This window comes from Anabrus simplex, chromosome 2 (assembly GCF_040414725.1).
Source record: "Anabrus simplex isolate iqAnaSimp1 chromosome 2, ASM4041472v1, whole genome shotgun sequence".
NCBI lineage: Eukaryota > Metazoa > Arthropoda > Insecta > Orthoptera > Tettigoniidae > Anabrus > Anabrus simplex.
Window position 1 is genome coordinate 553,075,425 of NC_090266.1, and position 25,522 is coordinate 553,100,946.

At 38.9% G+C, this 25,522-nt stretch overlaps 1 protein-coding gene across 1 annotated transcript in view; it reads left to right on the forward strand.

The window, feature by feature from the left end:
• The window catches only part of Tango9 (transport and golgi organization 9), a 167,531-nt gene extending 156,461 nt beyond the window's left edge, over positions 1-11,070 (forward strand). The window contains exon 8 of the mRNA XM_067140926.2: positions 10,459-11,070. Within this exon, the coding sequence (XP_066997027.2) occupies positions 10,459-10,647 (189 nt within the window). The 3' untranslated portion in view covers positions 10,648-11,070. The remainder of the gene's footprint in view (positions 1-10,458) is intronic.
• Positions 11,071-25,522: the final 14,452 nt, after the last annotated feature.

The following is a 25,522-nucleotide window of genomic DNA, read 5'->3' on the forward strand; positions in this document are numbered from 1 at the left end:
ACAAGAAAGTACGAATTGAAGAAGGTGTCTGGGTTATGGTAGATTTTTCTTCTCCATCCACATCATTAATCAAATCACCCAAATTCTTCAGAGCAATTCTATTTTATTGAAACAGTCATCAGTGTTGGACTATGAATGCTTCACAGTAACGTTTCTGAAGTAGGCCTACTGCATGTGCCAACTAAAGTTGAGAGCAGACAAATTTTTAAGTGGTCCGAACATAAAAATGTCTGTGAAATTGATAAGGAAAGCGTTGTTGGTGTGGTACACCATCCTAATTTTTTAGAAGGGGACTCCTGAAATTCGATGTAAATTTCCACGTATGGTAACATTTTGGAGCATATTTTAGGTTGACAATTACCTTATTGTATTATTTCTTACTGTTTATACATTTTTCAGGTCTTAGATAACATTTTTAAAGGTTTTCAGTGTTCCTTTTCACCCCAGTATGAGGAGAATAGGTTTAGATGGGACACTTAAGTATCTGTTCCTATTGACCCCATATTTGGGGTGAATGGGAACACTAATTTTTCAGTCAATATCACGTAACTTTTTGTACCAATCTGTTCATTTCATGTACCATAACCAGCTATCTGACCTTATCAACACTGCTACATGCATAAATTTATTAAATTATCTCAATGAAGAAAACAGCGACAGAAAATACTATAAAACCGTTCCCATTCACCCCATTTTACGGTACTGTATTGCGCAAGACTTGTAGAATAAGCAATTATGACCAATTGTATCTCCTGATTTCTCCTTATTTTCAAATCAAAATCTCCTGATTTTTGGTTTTGTAAAGTTGGCAGGTATGCTTGTATATTGCAATAATGTGAAAGAATGTATGCTAAAACTTGGACTTCCAAACTATGATCTAAGTGAGTGGAGACTGTTCATTGATGCTTCCAAGCAAAGATTAAAGGGTGTTCTCCTTCATAACGTTTCTGGTTCAGCGCTTGTTGCTTATTCAGTGATCCTCGTAGAATCATACTGATGTTATTGTGAGTGATCTACAGTGAACACAACTAGCAAGTTTGTGGAGACTTTAAAGTTCTTACTATGCTGCTGAGTCAATCTGGCTTTACCAAATTTCCATGCTTTCTTTGCCTGTGGGATAGCAGGACACGAGTTGATCAGTGGACTAAGATAGACTGGCCACCTCAAAAGTGTGGAAGTTGGTTCTAAGAAAGTTATGCTCCAAAGCCTGGTGAGCCCTTCTAAAGTTTTAGTGCTGCCTTTCCACATTAAGCTTGGCTTAATGAAACAATGTGTAAAGGCTCTAAATAAGGAAGGAGACTCTTACAAGTACATATGTGACAAATTTCCAATATTATCTGAAGCAAAATTAAAAGAAAGTATTTTTAATGGTCCTGATATAAGAAAATTGATGTCAGGTGCATTATTTAAAAGCACTATGGATGAAAAGGAGAAAGCAGCATGGGTATCTTTCTGTGAAGTTGTTTCAAAATTTCTAGGTAACAACAAGGATCCCAATTACCAAAACTTTGCGGCTAACATGCTTGAAGCATACGAGGAAATTGGTTGTAACATGAGTATGAAAATTCATTTCCTGTTTTCTCACCTAGATTATTTCCCTGAAAATCTAGGATCTTTGAGAGAAGAACAAGGCAAACTATTTCACAAGGATGTGCTGGAGTTCGAAAGGAAATACCAGGGGCGCTGGAGCATCAGTATGCTTGCAGATTATTGTTGGATGTTAAAGAGTGAAATATCTGAAGACGAACGTAAAGAAAAAAGGAACAGGAGGACTTTCTCAAGTAAAATGCAAAGAGTGTAAAATTTGTGAGAGACTTTCCAGTAGTGAAGTAAACAAGACAAAATAAAGCAAAAACACTAGTGACATGTACTAACAACCATACACATTAATGTCATCAAGTTGTGTATATTAAATATTGTTTTTTCTTTAAAATAAAAAAGTATTATGAAAACTTTTGTGATGAAATTCCCATAATTCATACATGTAAAGTGATTTTGCAAGAAAACCTTACATGATAGAAGTAAACTGATTGAAAATTCAAATTCAGCACATCGACATTATATAAGATCACATTTTTTACTTTAGGCAACAAACAAAATGCTTAAATTTGCAGGCTAGTAAAAATGAAATGGTGTATGGCTTTTAGTGCCGGGATTGTCCGAAGACAAATTCGGCTCACCATAAGCAGGTCTTTTGATTTGACTCCCATAGGTGACCTGCGCGTTGTGATGAGGATGAAATGATGATGGAGACGACACATACACCCAGCCCCATGCCAGGGAAATTAACCAATTGTCGTTCACGACCGTCCGGGAATCAAACCCGGGACCCCTGTGACCAAAGGCCAGCACGCTAACCATTTAGCCTTGGAGCCGGACAGCAGGCTAGTGTTATCAGACAACAAAGCTTTATACACAGAAAACCTCCTTTCTACCCTTGACACAACAGGAACATACTTAAAAGAATTAGTGTTACTTGAATTTAGTTCATTGTCATCGTCACAAAGAGAAAAAGTTTCACTTGACAAAATTTTAGCAGTTGAACACATTGTCTGATACCCTTTGTTTTTCTACGAAACCTTCATCTGCTCAGACACAGCTTGTCCCACTTTGCCACACGCGCGATCCAAATCATTCAGCACGAGTTGTAACTGCTGCATTTCCTACTTTTCCAGAGTGATTATGGCAGTAGGAAGAAATCCAAAATTTGCTTCTATGTAAGCAAGTTTCCCTGCAATTTCACTATCTGCCATAAGTTTTGCACTGCTGTGATTGATGCGGCTTTAGTGCTGTCAAATGTTTACTTTATTTTTGTAAATATTTGTAAAAGATAAAAAGACATTAAATTTGACATGTGGGTTCTCAGAAAAACTATTATTATTATTATTATTATTATTATTATTATTATTATTATTATTATTATTATTATTATTATTATTATTAACAAATACATCGCAATTGGGAACAGGTGGCAGTATCAACTTACAGTAGTGTGTTAATAAAGTTAAAACATAATTACCCAACTGCTGCTGCTGCTGCTGCAACAACAAGAGTACAACAAGCAATTCTATGGAAAGAAAATATTACAAAAGATACTAATAGTTTAACATTCTAAATCCAGTATCATATACGTAACTATTAACCAGTAATCCATTAAATTTCTTTTTATTAAAATTTTACCTTAATCCTTGTCATCTTCCTCCTCAGAATCGCGTCTCCAATGGGACGTAAACAACATTATTATTATTATTATTATTATTATTATTATTATTATTATTACTCGCCCTTAATGTCTGCCCAAAAAACACTTCTCATCGTTTATAACTATGGATCTCAACAGTTGTATAATGTCCGAAATATATCTTAAATTTGGCTTTACGTTGCACCGACACAGATAGGTCTTTGGCGACGATGGGACAGAAAAGGGATAGGAGTTGGAAGGAAGCGATCATGTCCGTAATAAAGGTACATTCCCAGCCAGCATTTGTCTGGTGTGAAAATGGAAACCACGGAAAACCATCTTCAGGGGTGCAGGCAGTGGATTTCGAACCCACAATCGGCCGAATGCAAGTTCACAGCTGCGCGCCCCTAACCGCTCTACTAACTTACTCTAATCTCTAATGCCGGACAGAGTAGCTAAGACGATAGAGTGCTGGCCTTCTGATTCCAACTTGGCAGATTGGATGGTGGCTCAGTTCGGTGGTATTTGAAGGTGCTCAAATACGCCAGTCTTGTGTTGGTAGATTTACTTGCATGTAAAAACCTGCTGCAGTACAAATTCTGGCACTTCAGCATCTCCGAAATCCATACAAATTAGTGGAACGTAAAAGTAGTAGTAGTAGTAGTAGTAGTAGTAGTAACATAATTATGGAAGCTCTAATTAAACGGGTCAATTAGTCATTTTACCTATCGGCACTCCAATAATAAGCCTGTTATTACAAATACCCGGCGGCACTTCCATAGTAGCTTCGAGCAATTTTGAAGCATGGATGCAACTACGGTTTTTGAAATTTGTCTCAATAACAATTTCACTGTATGCTTGTAGCTTTTTCTGTTTCCGTGTCCACCGTCCTTTCATTGACCTGAAAATATTATGAACACTCGCGTAGTCTGTTGTCAGAAATTTAACGTAGACTCACAAAAACGGCACACAAATGTTGCATCCACTTTTCATTAACTCATTAACTATTTCCCTTCATTTTTGTCAGCTTGGATCACTAAGTAATGACATTAAACACTTATAAATCACACATAACCTCAAAACACTTGATTCGCATGTATGTGCTGGTACAGATATTCGACATCACATACTGTATGTAAGATTAAAAAATAACACTCGGCGGAAGTAAGAGAATGTACGAAAGTGGATACGTCGTTAAGGATTATGTGTACTTTCCACACAAGTGTACCCTAGACCAGTTTTGGAGTTCAGCAAGTGGTCTGCCACATGAGTGAGCCTCTCCCTTACTTGCCAAACGATTAGGGGAAGAGCACAACATGAGTTGGCCTGCAATAGCAAACACGTTCAACAACCCCTGCTACTGTAACTTCACTACAAGAGGACAGTATGACATAACCGGTGTTTCCTAACTACGGCTGTTCAAAACACATTAGGTCCTGAAATGTTTTGCTCAATTATGGAACAACTAAAAGGATAGGATAAGTTAAAAAGTACATAGCATATATTCTGAAATGTATTTTTCTTTACCAACTAGCAAAATATCTGCACATAAACCCCTAACACGCTGTATAATGTATGCAAGAATGTGGAAAGGATTATGTTGGAGGATTCAGGAAATCTATCACATAATTTATGACCACGGACTTATCTCCCAACTTTATGCTTGCTCCATCAAAGGCGAAACTTTGCAAACTTTTGCATAGGTAATTTTCATTTAACCCATATATTTTCCGAATTCACTGCAGTAGTAAATAAATATTTAATCAAACTCACCAGTTCAAAAAAATGCCCATGTTTCTTGTTTATCTGTGCTACAATCATAGTTTTGAGAGACTTTTTTTCCTTTAGTTGATGTAGCTGCATGAATCTCCCAAAGACCGAGCGAGTTGGCCGTGCGGTTAGGAGCGCGCAGCTGTTAGCTTGTGTCTAGGAGATAGTGGGGAAGGGGGGGTTTCCCCCACCACTGATTTTATCTCAAAGGTTCCTCCCCACTAAAATTGCCTGGCAGGGATTCTTTCATTATAAAATAATGAGGAAAATGTAGAACACACATTACTGAAATTAATGTTTTCCTTACTCTGCATATTTTCATACAAACATCAGCAATAATACACATAATATAGAAATAATAGAATGACTGTCAGACCTTGAGCAATAAAGCAGCATAGCAGTGGCAACTTCGCGCCTGCAGCTTATTGTTAATGTTTCACTCTGGCAAGTACATCTGAAACCCGGGCAAAAATATAAATTGCTTGAAGCCCTCCTTTGTCATCATTCTAAGTAGCTTGAGCTTACACCACTACTCCTGTACTTTTTGGAGAGGGTGTGTTTCCAATAGGTAGCCATTAGGACAAATACCTCATGGAGTGTACAAACGGAATACCTTTCCAATGTTTATAATTCTTTTTAAAGCAACAGAATTCAGACAAATATCTGGGACGGGGTAATTTACTTGCTGGGGAATTATATCCCCACTGGGTACTGCCTGAAATAAACGCTAATAGTTAAACCCTGTAATCATTCTCTCACCCCACCATGTATTTCTGATTTTGCACCCTGGTTTTATCCCTTCACCGTACACTGCTGCTCTAAAATTTTTTGCTAAGAACGGGTAACACTTCCATACAGCAGACACTGTTCTCGTGCTACTAGATACCCATCATATATCGAAAAAATTTCAGTTTTCATTATTTCTACCCCTAATTCTGATGCAGTATTATTAACTTCTCTCCAATTCTTTGGTGACTGGTTGTATAAAGAATATAATTCTTCTCTAAAAGTTTGAGTGGTTAAAAGAATTCTGATCGTACAGAGCATAATTTACTGCTAACCCTATCCTGTAACTCAATGCCAAATAATTCATTCTGGAAATCTATTGCATAGTTGTTTGGCGCCTCCTGACTTAACTCCAAACATTACGCTCACTCCATTCGAGGCAAAACATAACAAATTTTCATTTAACTGATACGTAGACGAACATTATAAAAGTGCACTCATTTGTTATGACGATAAATTTCTGGTAACATAATCGAACAGTATACAAGAACATTTGAGCGTCTTGTGAATTAATGGCAGTTCTAAAATATACAATGAGCGCAGACTGACTACTAATTGCTGTAGACTCATCAATTATGTTAGGACAATTTTGTATCTTCCTTTACTAATTCTTTGATCAATTTCACATTAAACACCTTAGCAATAACATTAGTTATATTTTTTGCACTAGTATGTGACTGAAGACAAATTACCATTTCAAACCCATTTTTCTTCTGCGACGCCAATAAATTATTGTAATCGGCATAAGGCCTATTTTCAATTGCTTGGAAATGCCATATAATCCTGAATACCACCCGCCACCGAATAAGACCCGCACCCTAAATTTGAGGCAGCAAAATACAGAAAAAAGTAAAAATTCAAATAACTTGCATACCTATTTAATTTTCTTCAAATATACCACAAATATAAATTCAAACAGCTTACAATTAAGAAAATCATCACAAAAATCGTAAATGAAATCAGTCCAATACTCAGGTCATTCACAATTCGCCGTTGTCATCTGAAGTTTCACCATACGAACTTTCATCGCTGGCATCTTTCCACAAATAGTCATCCTCACTACCATCCACGGAATTTGAAATTCCACCTTTCTTAAAGCTTTTGGACACTAGATCATTGGGAATGCGTGCCCATGCGGTCTTGATCCAGCTGCATATTAGTCCCACTTCAGACCTCTTCACTCGTCCGGTTGGTTTTAACACGTGATCACCATCAGACATCCATTCGGTGTACAACTGTTTCGTTGCAGTTTTGAAAGGCCGGTTCACGCACACATCCAACGGCTGTAGAATAGAAGTAAGTCCTCCGGAAATTATCGCAAGATCGGTTTTTCCTTTCTTCATCATATCTTCTACGGCGCCAGTTGTATGTTCTCGGTAACTGTCCAACACAAGCATGTTTCATTTTTGTAACAAAGCTCCCGGGCGACGTTGCCAAACGCACTTCATCCTCAACTAACACATTGTCCGTCCACCCAGACTCGTGTGTTCTAACAATAACACTGGACGGCAAGTTTCCTTTCGGAAGTGTTTTCCTTTTCAGAACAACATATGGAGGGAGTTTGGCTCCATCCGCTAATACACACAACATTACTGTGCATTGTTGCTTTTTGTTACCACCTGTTTTGATGGTTACACTTTTAGAACCCTTCGTATCCACTGTATTTTTCAACGGCATTTCAAAATAGACAGGTGTCTGGTCAGATTCTAAATTTGCGACAGCAAATAAGAATTTGGCTTCCTCATATTGACGCAAGTGCGATAAATGGATATAACTTGAAAACAATATTCTCTCACCCATGGGTAACTAATGCAAATACCGAGCTCGAATTATTATTATTATTATTATTATTATTATTATTATTATGATTATTATTATTATTTGTACGTATGGTTATGAACTTATGTACATCCATTTAGTATTAGCAGTAGTAGTATTATTAATATTTGCGTAGTCGAATGATCGTATTGTGTGTGAAGTTATGTCATGAAAGTATTAGTATTTACGTAGTCGAATGATCTTATTGTGTGTGAGGTCGTGAAACGTGCTGTACATAGACATATCAGTTCAGTTAATGTAAGAACCTGTATATAGTTCATTCTTACCTGTAGGCCTATATATAATTTGTAATCCATAATTATGAAACACACTGTAATTTCCAGAATGGTAATAGGCACTAGAACGATTGAGAATGTTCTGTACATTATAATCTATGTATTAGCCACTCTAGAATTTTCAAGAAGATATTTTTTTGTAACATATCTTTCCAGAAGACTGCCCAGGCACATGTATAAGGAGATGGTCTTAATGGTAACGACGAGTTATTGGTTATATCACTAAGTTTATACAAGGAGTATTTTATTACACCACCTATTCAATACAATCCACTGTTGCATGGTTAAATGAACATAGAAACTACTAGATTTTAAGGTACATGTTTCACCCCTCTTTTGCTGGGCATCATCAGCCTTATTCAATCCTAAAACAAACTTTGGTCTGAGGAGCTTATCAAATTTAGATAAACTACACTGTTGAACTCTTAATAGTATAGACACTGTAGTTCATTATATTTACAGTACAAAGGTACTTGAAAAAACCTTTACACACATTAAGATCACTTTAAAAATATGAAACTGTTCATCTAAAAGAATTTTGTATCACATTATTTCTTAAAAATAATTCATGTCTGACTCTCAAATGGACCTTCTTCGTAAAAATCTTGAACAGTATGCAACGCTTGGGGACCAGAGTATCGAACCCAAGGCATCAATGGATAGGAATAGTATGATGAAATGTGTTTGTTGAGGTTGAGATCTGTTTCTTAAAAAATATAAGGGTAAAAATACGTAGTCAAATTGAAGACTATATGAATTAAGTTATCATATGTTGGATAAAAATCATGGTATAATGATGAGTGCTAGTAGACATTGGGGTGTTGGTTAGAATTGCTGATAAAACTATTTATAAGAGTGAATTATAGGCCCATGTGACAATCTCATGCAAACTTAATACCCCTTGTAGATGTAGACGACCGTGGAAAAAAACGTGGATGTTTCATTCACCAAATATTATGTACGTCCTAATGTTTCAGCAGAGTTTTCTGTACATTATTTTGAGTAGCTCTAGAAAAGAGATATTTGTTAAATTTAACATTGGCAGTATGGTCCATTCCTACTCCTATGAAGAAATCTTCCCCCACACACACACACACACACACACACACACACACACACACACACACTCTCACTCACACACACACTCTCGCACGCGCACACACACTCGCTCACTCTATCTCCGCTACCTATGCTCATACAAGCAAGCTTCGCACAAAGTTCATGAGGAGTGCAGGAGCATTGGAATTACCTGATGGGAAGCTAGGTACGTAACATTTTTGGTTGAAATTCATATCCTCCTGAATTGCACTTTCTGGCCAATAACTGCAACATACAATACCAGCACTTCTTGATCAGGAAGGTAGTTTCTTAAACCTGTACTTATGCTAGTTTGCAGTTGCTTACTCTATGAATGGTATTTAGACTGTTCCAGTACTTATAAGATGTTCTAACGAAGTTCCAGTTTTCATGATTAACTGTTTAGTTACTAACTTGGTTTGGATTCTGTTGTAAACTTAAAACTCTCTGAGATTATCACTGAAGTTTCCATTCCATTTTGTTTTTGTATGTGCTATCATTTCTCAAGAACTGCTGAACTCATTTTGATACAATTTCCACTGGGTGAGTTGGCCGTGCAGTTAGGGGCGCGCAGCTGTGAGCTTGAATCCAGTAGATAGTGGGTTCGAGCCCCACTGTTGGCAGCCCTGAATTTGGATTTCCGTGGTTTCCCATTTTCACACCAGGCAAATGCTGGGGCGGTACCTTAATTAAAGCCAATGCTGTTTCCTTCCCTTTCCTAGGTATTTCCTATCCTATCGTCGCCATAAGACCTATCTGTATCGGTGCGACATAAAGACAATTCTTAAAAAAAAAAAATACAATTTCCGGTGTTCATCGGTTCCATTATTGGGTGCAAAAACAAATTCCATGTGTGTGAAGCCTTAGTGAAAGCTACTAATCAGCTGTACATACAGAAATGTAACTGGACCTATTTTGAACACTGTTCTTATCCCAAATTGGCCAAAGAAAAGTATCTAGTAGTTCTTAGTGTACAGGCAAAATAATTTTATATTCATACATTTTTCCTTGTAATTCATTGCTACCTTTGTGCATGCCCCTGCAAAATCACATTGTTTCATTTGACAGTGTATAGGAATTATTGTTCTGTGTTCCTCGTGTGACCTACTGGCTGTGGGTACTCCTCACATAGGTGCAGTTCAGTACCTGTTAAATTATAATTTTTGATGTGTTTATGAATTAGGTAACTACAAATATTTTTCTAGCATCATTTAAATTGGATTTATGTAAAGGACTGGATAAATGGGAAGTAATTACATTTCTAATGTGGAATGTCAGGTGTTTTAAAAGTCATAAATAAAATATACATATTATGCATGAATATACTGTACAGTAAATGGATATGATGTACCACTTTTTGATTCAGAAAAGTATCTCTGTGAATGTCGGAGAGGCCCTTGATAAGTCACCATGGGCTTTAACAGTAAATCGGCGTTGAATGTTTTCAGTATTCTTTTATCATATGTAAGTGGTCTCAATATGAACTAGTGTGAGATTTTATTATAGTGTTCTGTTCTGTTTTTTTTTCAGGTTATTGGATTCATTCTTCTTATCTTTGGTATGTGCCTGTACAATGACGTTCTTGTTATGCAAGCCATACGTAAAGTAATTCATTGTTGCAAGAATTGCAGAAATTCTTCAGATGAACCATCTCGAGAAAACCTATTAAGTAGTCAACCAGCGGACCAATTGGGGGGAGAGGAAGATCTTCAAAGATAAGGAAAAACTTCCCTCAAAAAAATCTTTCTTCATACAGTTACAGGGATTCAGTTTGTGGAGTGACATGGATGGTGAAGTGCATCATTAACTCTGGAGTTTGACTGATGCGAATATAATTTTCATCAATTATTTTTTGAAAAATGTGATCTTCAATATTACCTCTTACTTAACCTCTTGTCAGTATGATGTGGTTATGAAGAAGTCAGATTTCTGTGCTTAACAGGATTTTATATGTTTTATAGGTTATTCTTCTCCTACCTGAATTTGTAAAAATTCAATTACCAGTGTGTGCTGTGATTTTGTTAAAGAAAATGTACAAATTGCAATCATGGTTGACTGGTACCTGAGCTAAGAGTATTTATGTATTAACAATATCATTTTAAAATAATTCATCAAATAAATGGATAAGTCTATTTACACTTAGCAGTGACGTGACCGGACCATAACCCTACTGCCCGTGATCTCACAGTGCTTTCCATTCACACTATAATGTGGCGTGATCGGCATCAGCCAATATTTTCTATAGTACCACGGAAAATGGCGAAACTCCCAAAAAGTGATATATGGATGATTGCTCTTATTTTGGATGAAGAGGGGGAGCAACAAGTGAGAAAACAGAAGTGAGTTCATCAGGCCTGGAACAAGAGAAGAACAGAAAGAGAATTTGCCACTCTTTATAAGGAATTGATGGATGATGGATCAAAGTTTCACTAATACTTTAGAACGTCAGAACATGCTTTTAACATTCTGTTGAGCAAATTAGAAGTCAACCCGAAAAAAACAGGACACAAAATGGAGAAAAGCCATTTCTCAGAGGGAACGACTCGCAGTGTGCTTGAGGTATGTAAGGTAGAATAGCATTACAGTATAAACTTTGATATTTAATTTTGAAAACGATACAAAGACATTTCAACTTCAACTGAATAATTTCTATACAATAATGTTTTAAATTTAAACTGAAGTGGTATTTTACGAATATTTGGTAACATAAATTATTATTTTAATGAAAGTTTACGAAAAACATTTTCATACTTAACACTCATCTGTAAAAATGTATTTTGGTTCATTTTCAGTTTCGGTATGTATTTATTCCTGTCCGAAATTCTCAAAATACTGTTGCACTGAGTAGTTCAGAGAAGTTGCCCGTTGCCTTTGACCAGTTGTTAACCCTTGATTTTCATGCACTCCAACACATTCATCGTAGCTTCCTGCAGGAGAAGGCCGTCCAGAGTATATTGGGGTAGAGTAATGAGAATGAGAAACTGCAGATGATCCTGCACTTGGCTCTGCTCCCATGAGCATTTTAAGCTCGTACTTTTGCACATCTGCAAATATATCCGCTTTAGCGTAATGCCAGTAACGTGGGGGCAGCCTTTTCAATTCTGGAGCTATTCCTGATAATAAAAGGTGTCAACAGTATCTGGTGAGTGGATTGATGGAGATCCCATACTTTCCTTTTCTTTTAGAAGACACTCCATAACAGTAGGAGGAATTTTTTTTTTTTTAATGACGGTTTGTTTTTTTCGATGGTGTCGAGTATTGTAAGGAACCTGTTTGTGCTGGAGTAGACAACGTGTGACATTGGGACTGCTCATTCGCTGGACTGTCAAGTTCTGTAGAAAGTTGTTTTGTCTCATTGTTAACTGTATTGTAATTTTCGTCATCTCCTAATAGGTCCTGGTTTCCTACCTCATCACCAATGTCACTCTTGGTCTCCCTCGTATTGAAGAATTATTTCGAAAACTCAGCTGCTCTGAATATTTGTAGAGCTTCCCAGATTTCGCCTACTGACCACTCACAGTAGTATTCTTCCTTAGAGACTTCCTAAAATAATCACTTATGTTTCCCCATCTGGTTTTACAAGACTGCCTTGAAAACAAAATCACTGGCTATGGCTTTCGTAACACTCTCGGTTATTAGTTTCATAATAGCCAAGAGAATGAATATCCTTGGACTGAAGGCCTGTTCTTACCTGTTGGACAATAGTATCTGCCAAGGTTGTAAATGATTTTAAGGCGGAAATACGATGGTGCGAGATTGAACTGAATACCCTTGAAAGACAAAATACAGATAAATACAGACTCTGTTGAAGAATATCAACAGAAGGAGTGTTCGTGTGTTAGCTATTCCTGAAAATCTAACAGAGAACACTGACAACTTGACAATCAGTCGGTTTTGGGACAAGCTAGGCGTAGACATTTCTGTGCAAGATATTGACAGATCTCATTGTGTAGAGAAGTGGGAATTAGGAGTGAAGCGCCCAATCATATTGAAATTTGTTAGTTATAGAGAGAGGGAGGAAGTACTTCGGTTGAAGTGTAGGTTGGCATGGAGTGGTGTCACTATTAGGGAAGACTTGACTGCTGCAAGAGTACCACATTCCAAAAGCCTCTGTTAATGGTTTCAGTGTTAATGTCTTGACTACTCAAAGACGTATAGTGATTAAGGTTGAAAATACCAAGGACTACATAAGTGGACGAACTGAATAAAAAAGATAAACAAGTGCAACTGTGGAACTGTAATACTGTTTAATTATCTACTGTAAAGGTAAGAGGTGAGCACCTAAATAAGGAAATTAGGCCACAATTCTTGTCAGCAAATAGAGATCTGTGGAGGCACTTAATTCACAGAGCCTTGCAGACCGAACGCTGAAAGGCAAAACAGTCCATAATGAGGATGTGTGAACACTGTAAATGTAATTATATAAATTTATTCATAGTCACACCTCTTTTAGTCCATCTGCATTTTTAATGTGTTTAAATGTCATTAACTGTTTATTCTGTCCAAAGTGCAAAAAATTTTAATCAATCATTTAAATACTTAGGTCATGAGATCTGAATTGCTTTGATGTTCAGTTCTATCACTATTTTCGTAGATGTGCCCTTTTAGCTTTTGAAACTTTTGCCTTTTTAATTCTTACAACCTTAACCTTTCCACTTTTATTTTATTTAATTCTTCATAACTAGTTTCAGTTTTTAGTTTATTATTTAAATTTCTTATTTCTAATAATTTTTGTTCTCATTGATCTACAGTATGTTATTAATGTGTTATGTATTGGTTCTGTAATCGAAGCCCAAGCTTTGTTGTTGCTATAAATAAATAATACAGACATGATAATCAGTGTAGTCGATCAAGCGCTGATTGGCTGTTGCGCATGTTATGTCTCAGCGCAGGAAATTTGCGAAGTGTGCAGACAAAGTGGGAGTGACATCACTCAGCGGGAAAATTGAAAAATATGGTGGTTTGCTACGTGTGCAAGTTTAAAGTCACAGGTTTGGATTCGACTCCAGGTTTAATATCACAAGGGTGCCAACCTTAAAAATCCAAGTTCAGTGCCCATAAGCATGCAAGCTTAACCTTACAGGCTTGCATTCAACTCCAGCTTAACCTCACAGAGTGACTAAACACATTATTATTATTATTATTATTATTATTATTATTATTATTATTATTATTATTATTATTTCCATCATGCTTGGTGTGTAGTACCAAGTAGTGTAAATAGGAGTGTTTTGTTAACTATTTGTTTCATTCTCTCTCATTAACAATCAGTTCTTTAAAGTAGTAGTTGTATTATTAGTAGTTTCATTAGTAGCTTTGTAACAATGAGATCATCAGTCTCGTTTGTTTATTTATTTAGTTACCTTGTTCTGCTCTTCAAAGTTCCTTGTTAACAAGTGCAAAGTATGCAGATATGTGCACATTCTCTCTACAGTTAACAACACATTATACCAGGTTATTCAACTACGAAGTCCACCTCAAATAACCCATGAACCGTTTAAGACAGGGCCTCTCAGGGTGCATGCACCAGTGCACTGCATGGCACAAGGTGCAGGAGACAACTTCACTAGGTTAACCAGAGTGCAAACCCCCACTCCTCTTTCCCTACATCTGTCTCACCTGTTCGCCCTGTCTTTACCTTCTTCACCTTCCTCGCTGATTCTTCCTTCACTACGAAATGTTTGTGCGGTGAGTGGAGACACTCTGTTGTATGTGACAAGTGTTAAAAACTCTTCTTTCAATTTGGTTTGAGCACACAGTTTATCTTCTATAGCTCTTCTTTTCCTTTTTCTTTGTAATTACAGTATACCAGTAATGTCTGGAACAAGGGATCGGCTGATGGAAATTCTGAGAGCGTTCTTTAAACTACAATCGGAAATACTCGCAAGCAATCTAGTTTTCATGCAAGTCAAAACAGAAAAAGAACACCTTTCACATATGCATGTGGAACCAAACATACAGATAATGTTAGCTGCTTCTCGATGCATCGAGATTCTCATAGAATTCGAGCAAAGCCTTTGTATTGAAAAATGGATATTTTTGGTCACAGATTAAGCATTTGGCTTTATCATCACGACAGAGAAAAAATACGGAAGTTCCCAGTTCGACTGAAATTGATTTTCGGAAGTCTTTGCTTTCTTCGAAACAGGTTGCCGGTGCTCCATTATTATGTTGTATTTTGTTTATCTGTTTCACTGATAAACAAGCCGTCTTTCACCGAACGTTCGTCGTTCTCAGTACACTACACCATATGAGTGGAGCCGAGTGGAACCGATGCACAGTGCACGGAGCCTCTGCGCCTCGGTTTGTACGCGTGATATTTTGGGCGTTTGAGAGACCCTGGTTTATGATATTGACATTGTTTTCACTTTTGTTTAGTTGAACCTGCAGTACTTACCCATATCCAATATCTACTGAGCTGTAGATAATCATTTTGTTTTTTAAATAGAACTACTCTATTTTCTTCACGTAGATATCCCTAAACTTACGGTCATTAAGAATCAGCACTGTGACTATCTTGAAAATCAAAGTTGTTCTTCTCGAGAAAGAAGAATGCCTTCAAACATGCTTCATTTCGTAGCCCGCTTTCCCGTTCGATTGAATCACGAACGATTATAGCCGGCGAAAAGACGCGCTGCCTATAACACATGAACTGTTGACGTGCAGTTTGCCTTCACCTTCTTTTGATAACTTGGCATTTGCTCGACGGTGCCCGTAAATACTAGATGATAAATTGTATACTTTAACATCTTTCATACTGTCGTAGGCAACTAGTAAATGAAAAATGAATATGCGACGGCTTCTGAGAGACAATATCATTATCCTGAAGTGACATTAAACCATACAGGATTGAGGGAGCTGGCTGCGCGGTACGTACCACCTGTTAACTTGAGTTGGCGATACGGTTATGGTCGCGCAACTGTTAGCTTGCGTTCGGGAGTTGGTAGGTGCGAACCCTACTATCGCATCTCTGAAGGTGGTTTCTCATTTTCAAATTCGAAAAATGCTGAGAGTCTACCTGTACCCACCTAAATGTTGGACACTGTTGCGTTCTTCAGAGTCCTAACCCTTTGTTATCCCTTCGTCACCGAACAGCTATCTCAGTTTTTGTACGAAGTAAAACCTACACACGGTTGACATCAGAAAAGGGCATCAAGCTGTTAAACTGGGCCAAATCCACATTTGTGGCACAGATCACACCCGGGTCCTCGTCACGATGTGATAAAAACAAGAGAGAAACATGAATAAACAAAAAAGAAGTCTTTGTGTGAGGACAGAATTCAACATTACACTGAATGTTTGAAAGTAATGGTGGAAGTGATTACAGTTTTGATATGAAGCACAGCTTGGTAACTACCCCCACTTGACCCTGATCAGAAGGGTAAACAGAAAGACGTTCGACCCTTTGAAGAATGAATGACCACGAAGTATAAAGCTAGGTGACCCATGTAGATTATCTTACCTGTTCCCCTATCGGGCGTGTCCCAGGTGGCGGATAGGGATGCCCGCCGGACTTGTCTGGAGGGTCTGAGGGAAATAAAATACCCTCTCGCGAACCAAAAACAGGTATTGCCACAGAACGTCTTGACGCATTAGGATTGTTACTAGTCCAAGCCAAGGCTTGGAAGTGGAAGCCTCGCCCACACGCGCTAGAGAGGCATCCATAGTTCCTCCACATGGGTGATACGGTGGTTCAGGAGAAATGGTGCTGGTGATTGAGGTGAAGGCTCACTGCGGGCTGCTTTGGGAAAAAGGGGCGAACCCAACCTAGGGGGAAACGCATGGCTGTGAACTCGGTCATGGGAATGCCAAGTGTAAACCACGTGAGTAGGCTTACCGAAGGGGGAACGAAATTGTCTATGTTCGGGCCAGGGGCGGACCGCTGGATGGACGACTAAGAAGCGTGGTTTCTGCTACGGAGAGCCTGAGTTGCCGGAAGACAATGTCTGGCTGTATGCCTTATCATAGATGGTGAGAACGACGCTCAAGACCCTAGAAGGGGCAAGAAACCTATGACGGATTGGAACATGGATGCGCAAAAAGAACCATTTTCAAAAACTCTGCCATCAAGGGAAGCCATGGAAGCTCCAGCAGAGCAGATCCGGGAGTAAGCCCGAGATGAAAAAATGGAGACAGAAGTCCCAATAGGACAGGCTGTCGCCAACACAAAGCAAGAAACGGAAACAGAAGCTTCAGTAGAACAGACTGCTACCACAAGCAAATCGGGAACGTCCATAGAAAGAACTGAAGATTTCTGCATTCAAAATCAACAGCTTACATATCGACAGACCACCTCGCAACAGCGCATACCGGTACTGAAAGGAAAGGAAAGGAAGGCAGCCTAAATAGCGGCTGGAACTTGGACGGAGAAGAAGCCAAGGAACACGAATTGGCCGAGAGGCTATCCCTCCGACAATGCCCAAAAGGTTAAGGTCCGAGGATCGTACGCCATCAAGTTCTGTTACAAAACCGCCCGCCGAGGAACAGAAGGAAGAAACGGTCATGAACTTTTCGGAAAACTTACTTGAAAGTAGCCATAATACCTATAACATTTCCATATGGGAAACTGAAGGAGGAAGACGTGAAAGAGCTCCTACCTGTTCTGATAGCGCAGATGAAGCCGCTGTCGGATGGATGTCTTCCAGACTTCCTCGAGTGTACAAGTTTGGAAAGTGGAACAATGGTGCTGATCTGTGCAAATCCAGAAAGCAAAAATTGGCTGGGACAGTAGCCAATTGCAACCCTTCGAAAGGGGAGAATTTGGAGGTGGCAGAAGCCAAGAAGGTGCTGAATACTACAATGGTCATCACCAAGTTTCCACCTCCATTTGACAATATGAAGGTTGAAGATGTTCTTGTCAGAATGTATCAGCATGACACCAAACTTCGGCGAAAGAGTGGAGAGTGGTGAATGCGACAACTACTGATGATAGGAAGGAAAATTGTTTTGGTCCTTAAGTGAAAGAGATTTTGAAGAGCTCAAGAAGAGAGGCCTTAAGGACCAAGCTTGGACTTGTGCAGATCAAATTTCAAGTAATTAAGGGGAAAACAAAATCTAGCGTTGGCATGTGTGTTGCTGAAAGTTCTTCAGGCCAACCTTCAACATAAAAGAGCAGCTGTTGCCAATTTCGTCAAGAAGTTAAAGTCCGAGGCTATTGACGCGGCTCTTACGCAAGAGCCATGGGTAGTTAAGGGCAGAGTAGCAGGATTGGTGGAATATGGAGGTAAGCGAACGTACGATACTACATCGGATATGCCCAGAACATGTTTACTTGTGAGCAGAAAATTAGAATGCCTTCTGTTACAGGAACATTGTTCAAGGGATTTAGTGGCGGCCAAGATAAAACTTGGAAATCGAGGAGGTCCCAGAGAAATAATAGGCTCTGCGTACCTTCCATACGACTCAACGGATCCGCCTCCGTAGGAAGACGTTGAGGAATTGATAGGCAAAGTAAAGAGGGAAGGTGAACACCTAGTAGTCGGAACAGATGCAAATGCACATCACGCTGCATGGGGCAGTACCAACTGCAATGCAAGGAGTGAGTCTTGACTAGAGTATTATTAGAACAGAATTGATAATATAAACCTAGGAAATAAACAGACATTTATAAATAAGAATCGTAGAGAGGTAATAGATATCACATTGATCACGCACATAAGAAAACTTCATTAAGGATTGAAAGATGCTGGAGGAGCCATCCTTGGCAGACCACCAGCATATCCAATTTGCGATAGATACGTGGCAATGTGATATTGAATTGTGCCGAGATCGTAAAAGAACGAACTTGGATGGATACAGAGAAGTTCTATAGCAGGCTGTACAAAAAAATCCAAACAAATGTAAGGGGATGGAGGGAATTGGATGAGGCAGTTAAACAATCAGAAGAGACTATTTTAACCTTATACCATGACAACTGTCCCGTTAGAGAAAAGAAAATCGCCAAAAATGTTAGGTGGTGGAATAACAACCTAGCCAAAATGAAGAAAGAGGTTAGAGCATTGTATAAAAAAAAAAAAAAAAAAAAAGAGAGATGGCATGTGGGAAGTATGTCGTAGGAAACTCGCTGAGTATAACCTGGAGATACGGAGAGCAAAAAGAAACTCTTGGAGACTGTTTTGCGGGATAGTGGAATAAAACACTGAAGCAGCAAGACTGTAGAAGGTTCTTAACCCTTTCCAGCCCAAATTATCTGCAGTGATGGAAAAAAATATTTTCCTGTGAATTTCCTCTAAAATGTGCGTCCTGAACATGAAACCACCAATATTTAATTTTTGTCGCACTCTCATATGCTCAAAATTTTGTGATGCCATATGGCATCATTGGGCACATGCGATGCAAGTCCTCATGAAATGTTCTTCAAATTGTGAACCTGAAATACAATCATAATACCATTTGTATAAATGCTCCATTGTTAAAACCGGTTCTCCTGACTATAAAATAGTACTTTTACCAACATACACTTCAAAATCGTAGACAATACCACTGAAACCAGCTTGAGCAAAAACTTTTACACCCCATTTATGAGGCTTATTTTTCATGTATCGTTTCAATGAACTTCGCCCTTTGAACGGTATTATAATTTCATCCACAGAATTGTCCGCCTCCGTAGCGTAACGGTTAGTGTTATTAGCTGCCGTCCTCGGGGGCCTGGGTTCGATTCCCGGTACTGCCAGAAATTTAAGAATGGCAGGAGGGCTGGTATGTGGTTGAAATGGTACGTGCAGCTCACCTCCAATGGGGGTGTACCTGAAAAGAGCTGCACCACCTCGGGATGAGGACACGAGTTTACTTATCCACAGAATTGTACTCCTCGGGCTCAATATCAGCGAATCTAGCTCTGATGGCATCAATAAAAGGCCTGACTTTGAAACGTTTATCACACTCTGAATGATCACGTGACTTCATATTATCATCGTTGATGTGGAAGAAGTTTCTTGAGTTTGTCAAACCTATTGCGGTACGTAATGTCAGCAATTGGGGGGAATCTGGTTGCTTGTGCCTAGTACGTTCTGTAACTTGGCATCCTGACTATGCCTGACAGAATGTGAATTCCGAGAAATTGCTCTATTTTATTCTTATTTGTGTTCAGTGAGGATCAAGTTTTCTGAACACAGTATAAATTTGAGTTGCCTACAAAATTGTCTATGAGAGAAGCTGTACAAAATTGTTTGAAATTTTCATATGGAGTCATTTCACCTGGTAGAACAGAGTGATTCACTGTGCACTCTGAATAAATAGGTTCTAAGATTTTACACCGCAACCTTGAGTCCCTCTGCCTCTCATTGGGTACTGGTGAGCCAGAAGTAGATGTTTTTGCCTGAAGTCGATGAGCCAACGGTATTACATCTTCATGCAAATTAGGTTCAACATTTACTTCAAAATTCAGCCCCACTTCCGGAATAGTATTTGGCACTGGTTCTGCAACTGTATTTGGTGTTGTTACTTCTTCCTTGTGATCATCATTACTGATATCAACGTCAGATATGTCACCTTCCAGAAGAAGAATGACCTCTTTCTCCGATAAAATTTTACACTTAATGGATTCATCTAGAAAAATAAAGTGAATAAATAGTACACAACAATTTGAAATGCAACTTCTAACGAAAATTTATTATGATATAATTTGGAATAGTAGGCTACTTATTTCAGTTGTGCTGTTTATTAGCAGGTTTTCTTACATTTAATGATCAAAATATACTGTTAAGCGTTTATATAATATCGCAAAACAACCAGTAATAATGAGAAAGGCCGCTGAATAAAAATCTAATTGCCTCAGATAAACATAACCTAAGACATGGCTGCTGCCCACTGACGCCATATGGCATCATACATATTTACACACACAGAAAACCTGTCAAGCTTAACATAACAAAAAATTACATACAGAATATTTATATTACATCCTTTATCTCCAAAATAACACAATTTGAAACAAAAATGAATAGTACTTACAATAAAACATGTTATAATGCAGTGCGGTGTGAAGGAGTCTCCAATTCCAAGTCGACATGATCATAGAACATGCACTATTCTTCGGCGATGTTCAACTACTGAACTGCTCCAGTGCTACCAATGAACTCCTAACACCACAACGTATCCTACCATAATGTAATATGGCATTCAAGATAATTTTCAAAGCACAGAAAAAAAACGTTAAATATCATGATGCCATATGGCATCATTGGGCTGGAAAGGGTTAAAACGGTATATAAATAAAGTGGGAACATCGGAAAACTCCGACGGAACATACACTCAGAGAGGAAAGGAGACTCTGGAGGTGTTGCTAGCTTGTCATTTTCCTGAAGCTGAGGGAGTAGAAGGGGAAGAATGTTGGAAACAGAGGCCAGACCACGAAGAGCGGATTGGGACTGTCAACCGATTAATTCAGCCCATAAAGGCTCCGGCGCCAGATGAGATACTCCCGATACTCCTGCAGGAAGGACGGGAGATAATCATCAAGGCCCTAACAGACCTTTTTAGAGCAAGTCTAGCTCTGGGGTAGATGCCGAAATCATAGTCTAAGACAGTGATGGGCAGTCTGAGACGAGGTCTCGAGATCTCGAGAGCGTGTCCCCGCCTTGTACGGCGAGCAGCGTATCGTGGGCTTACAGGTAGGCAGAGCTGAATGTTCGTTTTCGCCGCGTATGTGAATAGCAAACCACGCACCTTCTCAATTCCGTAAATACGTGACAACAAGTGACTAGGGCGTTCATTTCTAGCGAGGTCTGTTTTGACGCAGTTTAACATAATTATAAAGGTTACACATTCTGGCATTGTATGCAGTAGTATTGTAAGTACACGAATGAATAGACTAAGTACAGAAACTGACGGCTACAGTAGGTACACTTACCTGGATTCTAGAAGCGTGCATTATTCGAACTGGAAACGAGGCAAGATACGCCCTGCTGTCTATGGAACCACCATTACGCATGAGTGGAATGTGTAGTCTAAAATGCTCGAGTTTGCTCCAATTCTTTCGACAGGTAGGTGTACGTCGTTATCAGACCCGACATTCGATATCATATTATGACCACTGCTTGTATTTACCTATATTTTGGTGACGAAGGAAATAATTCCTTGCAATGTTATTGATTATTCGCGTCATATGTAAAGTCAGCATAATTATCCAACATCAACAAGAGTACAACAAGCAATTCCATGGAAAGGAAATATTACAAGAAGTACTACTAATGTAACATTCTAAACCTAGCATCATCATACACAAATTCAGTATTTCCAGTGCTTAACACTGCCGCTTACAATACTAAAGATTGAGCTTTCTACTAGCTTAACATTACAAGTGATAATGAAGTTAAACCGTCATTACCCTACAACTATAGCAACAACGAAAGAAAATATGACAAGAAGTTTAACTTTCGAAATCCAGCAACATTATACACAAATTCACACACAACTTACGTATTCCCATTACTTAACACTACGGCTTACAATACTATAGGTTGAACTTGCTACTAGCTTAACACTACATGTGATATTAAAGTTAAAACATAACTACCCAGCAACTAAACAAACAAGAGTACAACAAGCTATTCCACGGAGAGAAAATATTAGAAGAAATATTACTAGTTTAACACTCTAAATCCAGCAGAAAACCACCAGTTCAGTGTCCGTCGTTTATAGCTTTTACTTTACACTAGCGTTAATCATCTTTTTAAACGATTTGATACCGGAAGAGAATCTATCAAAGACTGCTGCAGGCAATTTATTCCAATCCCTTATGGTCCTGTTTACGAAGGAAAACTTGCCGGCAACAGTATGCTGGTTATTATTACACTACTGTAAGTGACCATTGCCACCGGGATATTTCCCATTTGCGATGTATTTGTTAATAGTAATAATTAGGTACTTCGGTATATGACAGTGCAATGTGTAATTGTGTCTAGTTGTACGCGACAACTTGAAGACGATGTCCGAAATGCAACGTAAGTCGTAAGTCGTGGATGTCGGTTATTTTGAAGAGATGCCACATAGCAGAGCCCGCTGTGTTGTTTATTCAAAAGAAGTAAAATACGTCGACAGAAATACTTCTGGGATGATCTGCCACTTAAAAACACACAATATAAATGAAGAGAAATAGTCACAGAACCACCTCCGGCCCGGCCTGCATCACAGGAAGCTACCCTGTCGACGATTGCGAGGCATCCAGGTAGGTTTACATCCTAATAACAGTTATTAACAAATTATACGGGTTATTCAGCTAAGAAGTCCACCTGAAATAACTCGTGAACAGTTTAAGATACCGGCATTCTGTCTGCACTTTCGTTAATGCTATTAAAGAGCTCATTTTTCAACATGCAGTGCTTTTCCAGGCTTTTGACAAAATGTATTGGCTCACACGTTTTCATATGAGAACGTTATTTCGCGCAATAACTGGCAATGATATACTATCAAGTTTACAGTCTTAGTCACTGGTACGTCGCACAGCTTGCACTACAGGAGGATCGGTCTCGAGATTTGCGACGTCAGTCTCGAGCGAGAGCGTTGCCCATCGTTAGTATAAGGCTAAACCGGTATTAATGTCGAAGCCTGGAAGGGTAAACTATACCAAAGCCTATGGACTATTATGCTTAAACTCCTTCGTGCTAAAAGCAATGGAGAAGATACTGGATAAATACATCCGGAAAACGATGCAAATGAACTTAACCTTACATGAAAATCAGTTTGCATACGGACCTTACAGGTCCACTGAGACAGCACTCCATCATTTGGTTTGCAAACTACAGGAAAGCCTAGAATACAAAGAAATTGTTCTGGTGGCATTTCTAGACATAGAGGGGGGGGGCCTTCAGTAATACAACGAAGAACTCAATGATTAAAGTTGTTGAAGAGAGTAGGGTGAGCAAGACTGGTGAATAATGGATTAGTTCCATGTTAGACGAGAGCATTGGCGGTGCGTTCTATATGTTCAGTGGTACAGTGAAACCCCTAGAAATAGATAAGTCTATGTAAAATGGTTTATTACAGCCCATTCCTTTAATAAGCTCAGTATATCCACGCGCGTAGCGGTATTTTTGACATCAACATACTGTTGCTCTTCGGAACCAGCGAAGAGGTTCAATTTCAGAACGGCGCGAGCGGGGCCGCGAGACGTAAGGAGAGTGCACAAGGCGAGGGGCTGTGAGGAGCAGGGAAAACATAGCCCAGGAATCGCTGGCGACTGGACCAGCAATAGACACGAGTTACATCGAGCAGTTCGGAAATTAGCCGAAGCACAGTCAGAGCGCGTGGTTAAAGTTTGCTAATGTGGTTGGTTTTGAAGGGGTTTTAATTTGACGATTTTGCAGTTCTGATGTAATTAACCACAGTGAGCCAGAATATTTTGGTAACTACGTTTTGTATAGCATCAAGTTTATGTAATTAATGAAACATTTCGTTAGTAAGTGGTGATTGTTGTTTTAAGAGGAAGTACAAATAGGCAACCATCCTCTATATAACACTAAACATAGAGAAAATATAGAAAGGATCCTACACTTCGAAAATGAAGGTGTGAGCCAAAGAAATACAAAGGCCACGAAGGGCATGTAAATGAAACACTCCCTGGGTCTCGAGTGCTCTAATACCGTCGGGGTCGGAAAAGAACAAGACTTGATCAAGGGAGGTCGGATAGGATAGATTAAAGTGAGGAGCCTGGTGCAAGTAAGTGGTAGCAATGCCAGGACTCAGCTAAGAGCCCTTGAGCTTTTATGAAAAGTAAGCAGCAAAATACGTCAATACATAAACAGCAGTAGTCTGCCTAACACGTTCTTGAAATTAGTTGTACAGTAACAACGTCTCCAATCAGAGGTAATTGGATCAGCTTTAAGTAATTGCACCTCATATTCTGTCTTTCTTCATTGTTTTGGTAACTTCTTCGAGCTGTAGCCGTGTCCCTTCAAAGGAAAGTCGCGTTTCTAATCTAGCAATGTCACTATTTTACATCTATGTAAACATCAAGTAACAATAAATCTCAACACGTTATTTTCGACAGCAGTGAACCCCCAGACGCTTTATCCGCGCGCCGCCACTGGACGAGGGGAAAATTAAGGCAACTCTGTTTGAAGAGACGCTAACGGTTAGAGCCACCCAAGGTTCTCCGCAGGGAGGAGTTCTTTCTTCTCTTCTGTGGAACCTTGTGGTGAACAAAATCATAGCCATCCTCAACGAATAGGGGTTTTACACACAAGGATACCCAGATGTAGTTATTGTAAGAGGAAGGTGATGAGTGTCATCCAGGACCTCATGCAAAGATCATTTCTAACATTGTGGAGAACTGATGTCGGAAAGAACAACTCAGTCAACCCGAGAAAGATAACATTGGTCTCTTTCACAAGAAGGAAGAAGTTAGAGTGTAGGAGAATACTGAAGCTCTTTGGGCAAGAAATCTATATGGAAGAACAAGTGTTACACTTAGTTGTAATATTAGACAAAAAGTTAACCTGGAATCCACACGTAGAAAGAAACATAACTCGAGCTAAGAACCTATTGTATGCATGCAAGAGGACAGTCGGGACAACACGGGGTCTAAAGCCGGCAATGGTAATGTGGATATACACAGGGATCATTAGACCACTGATGACCTATGCAGCAATCATTT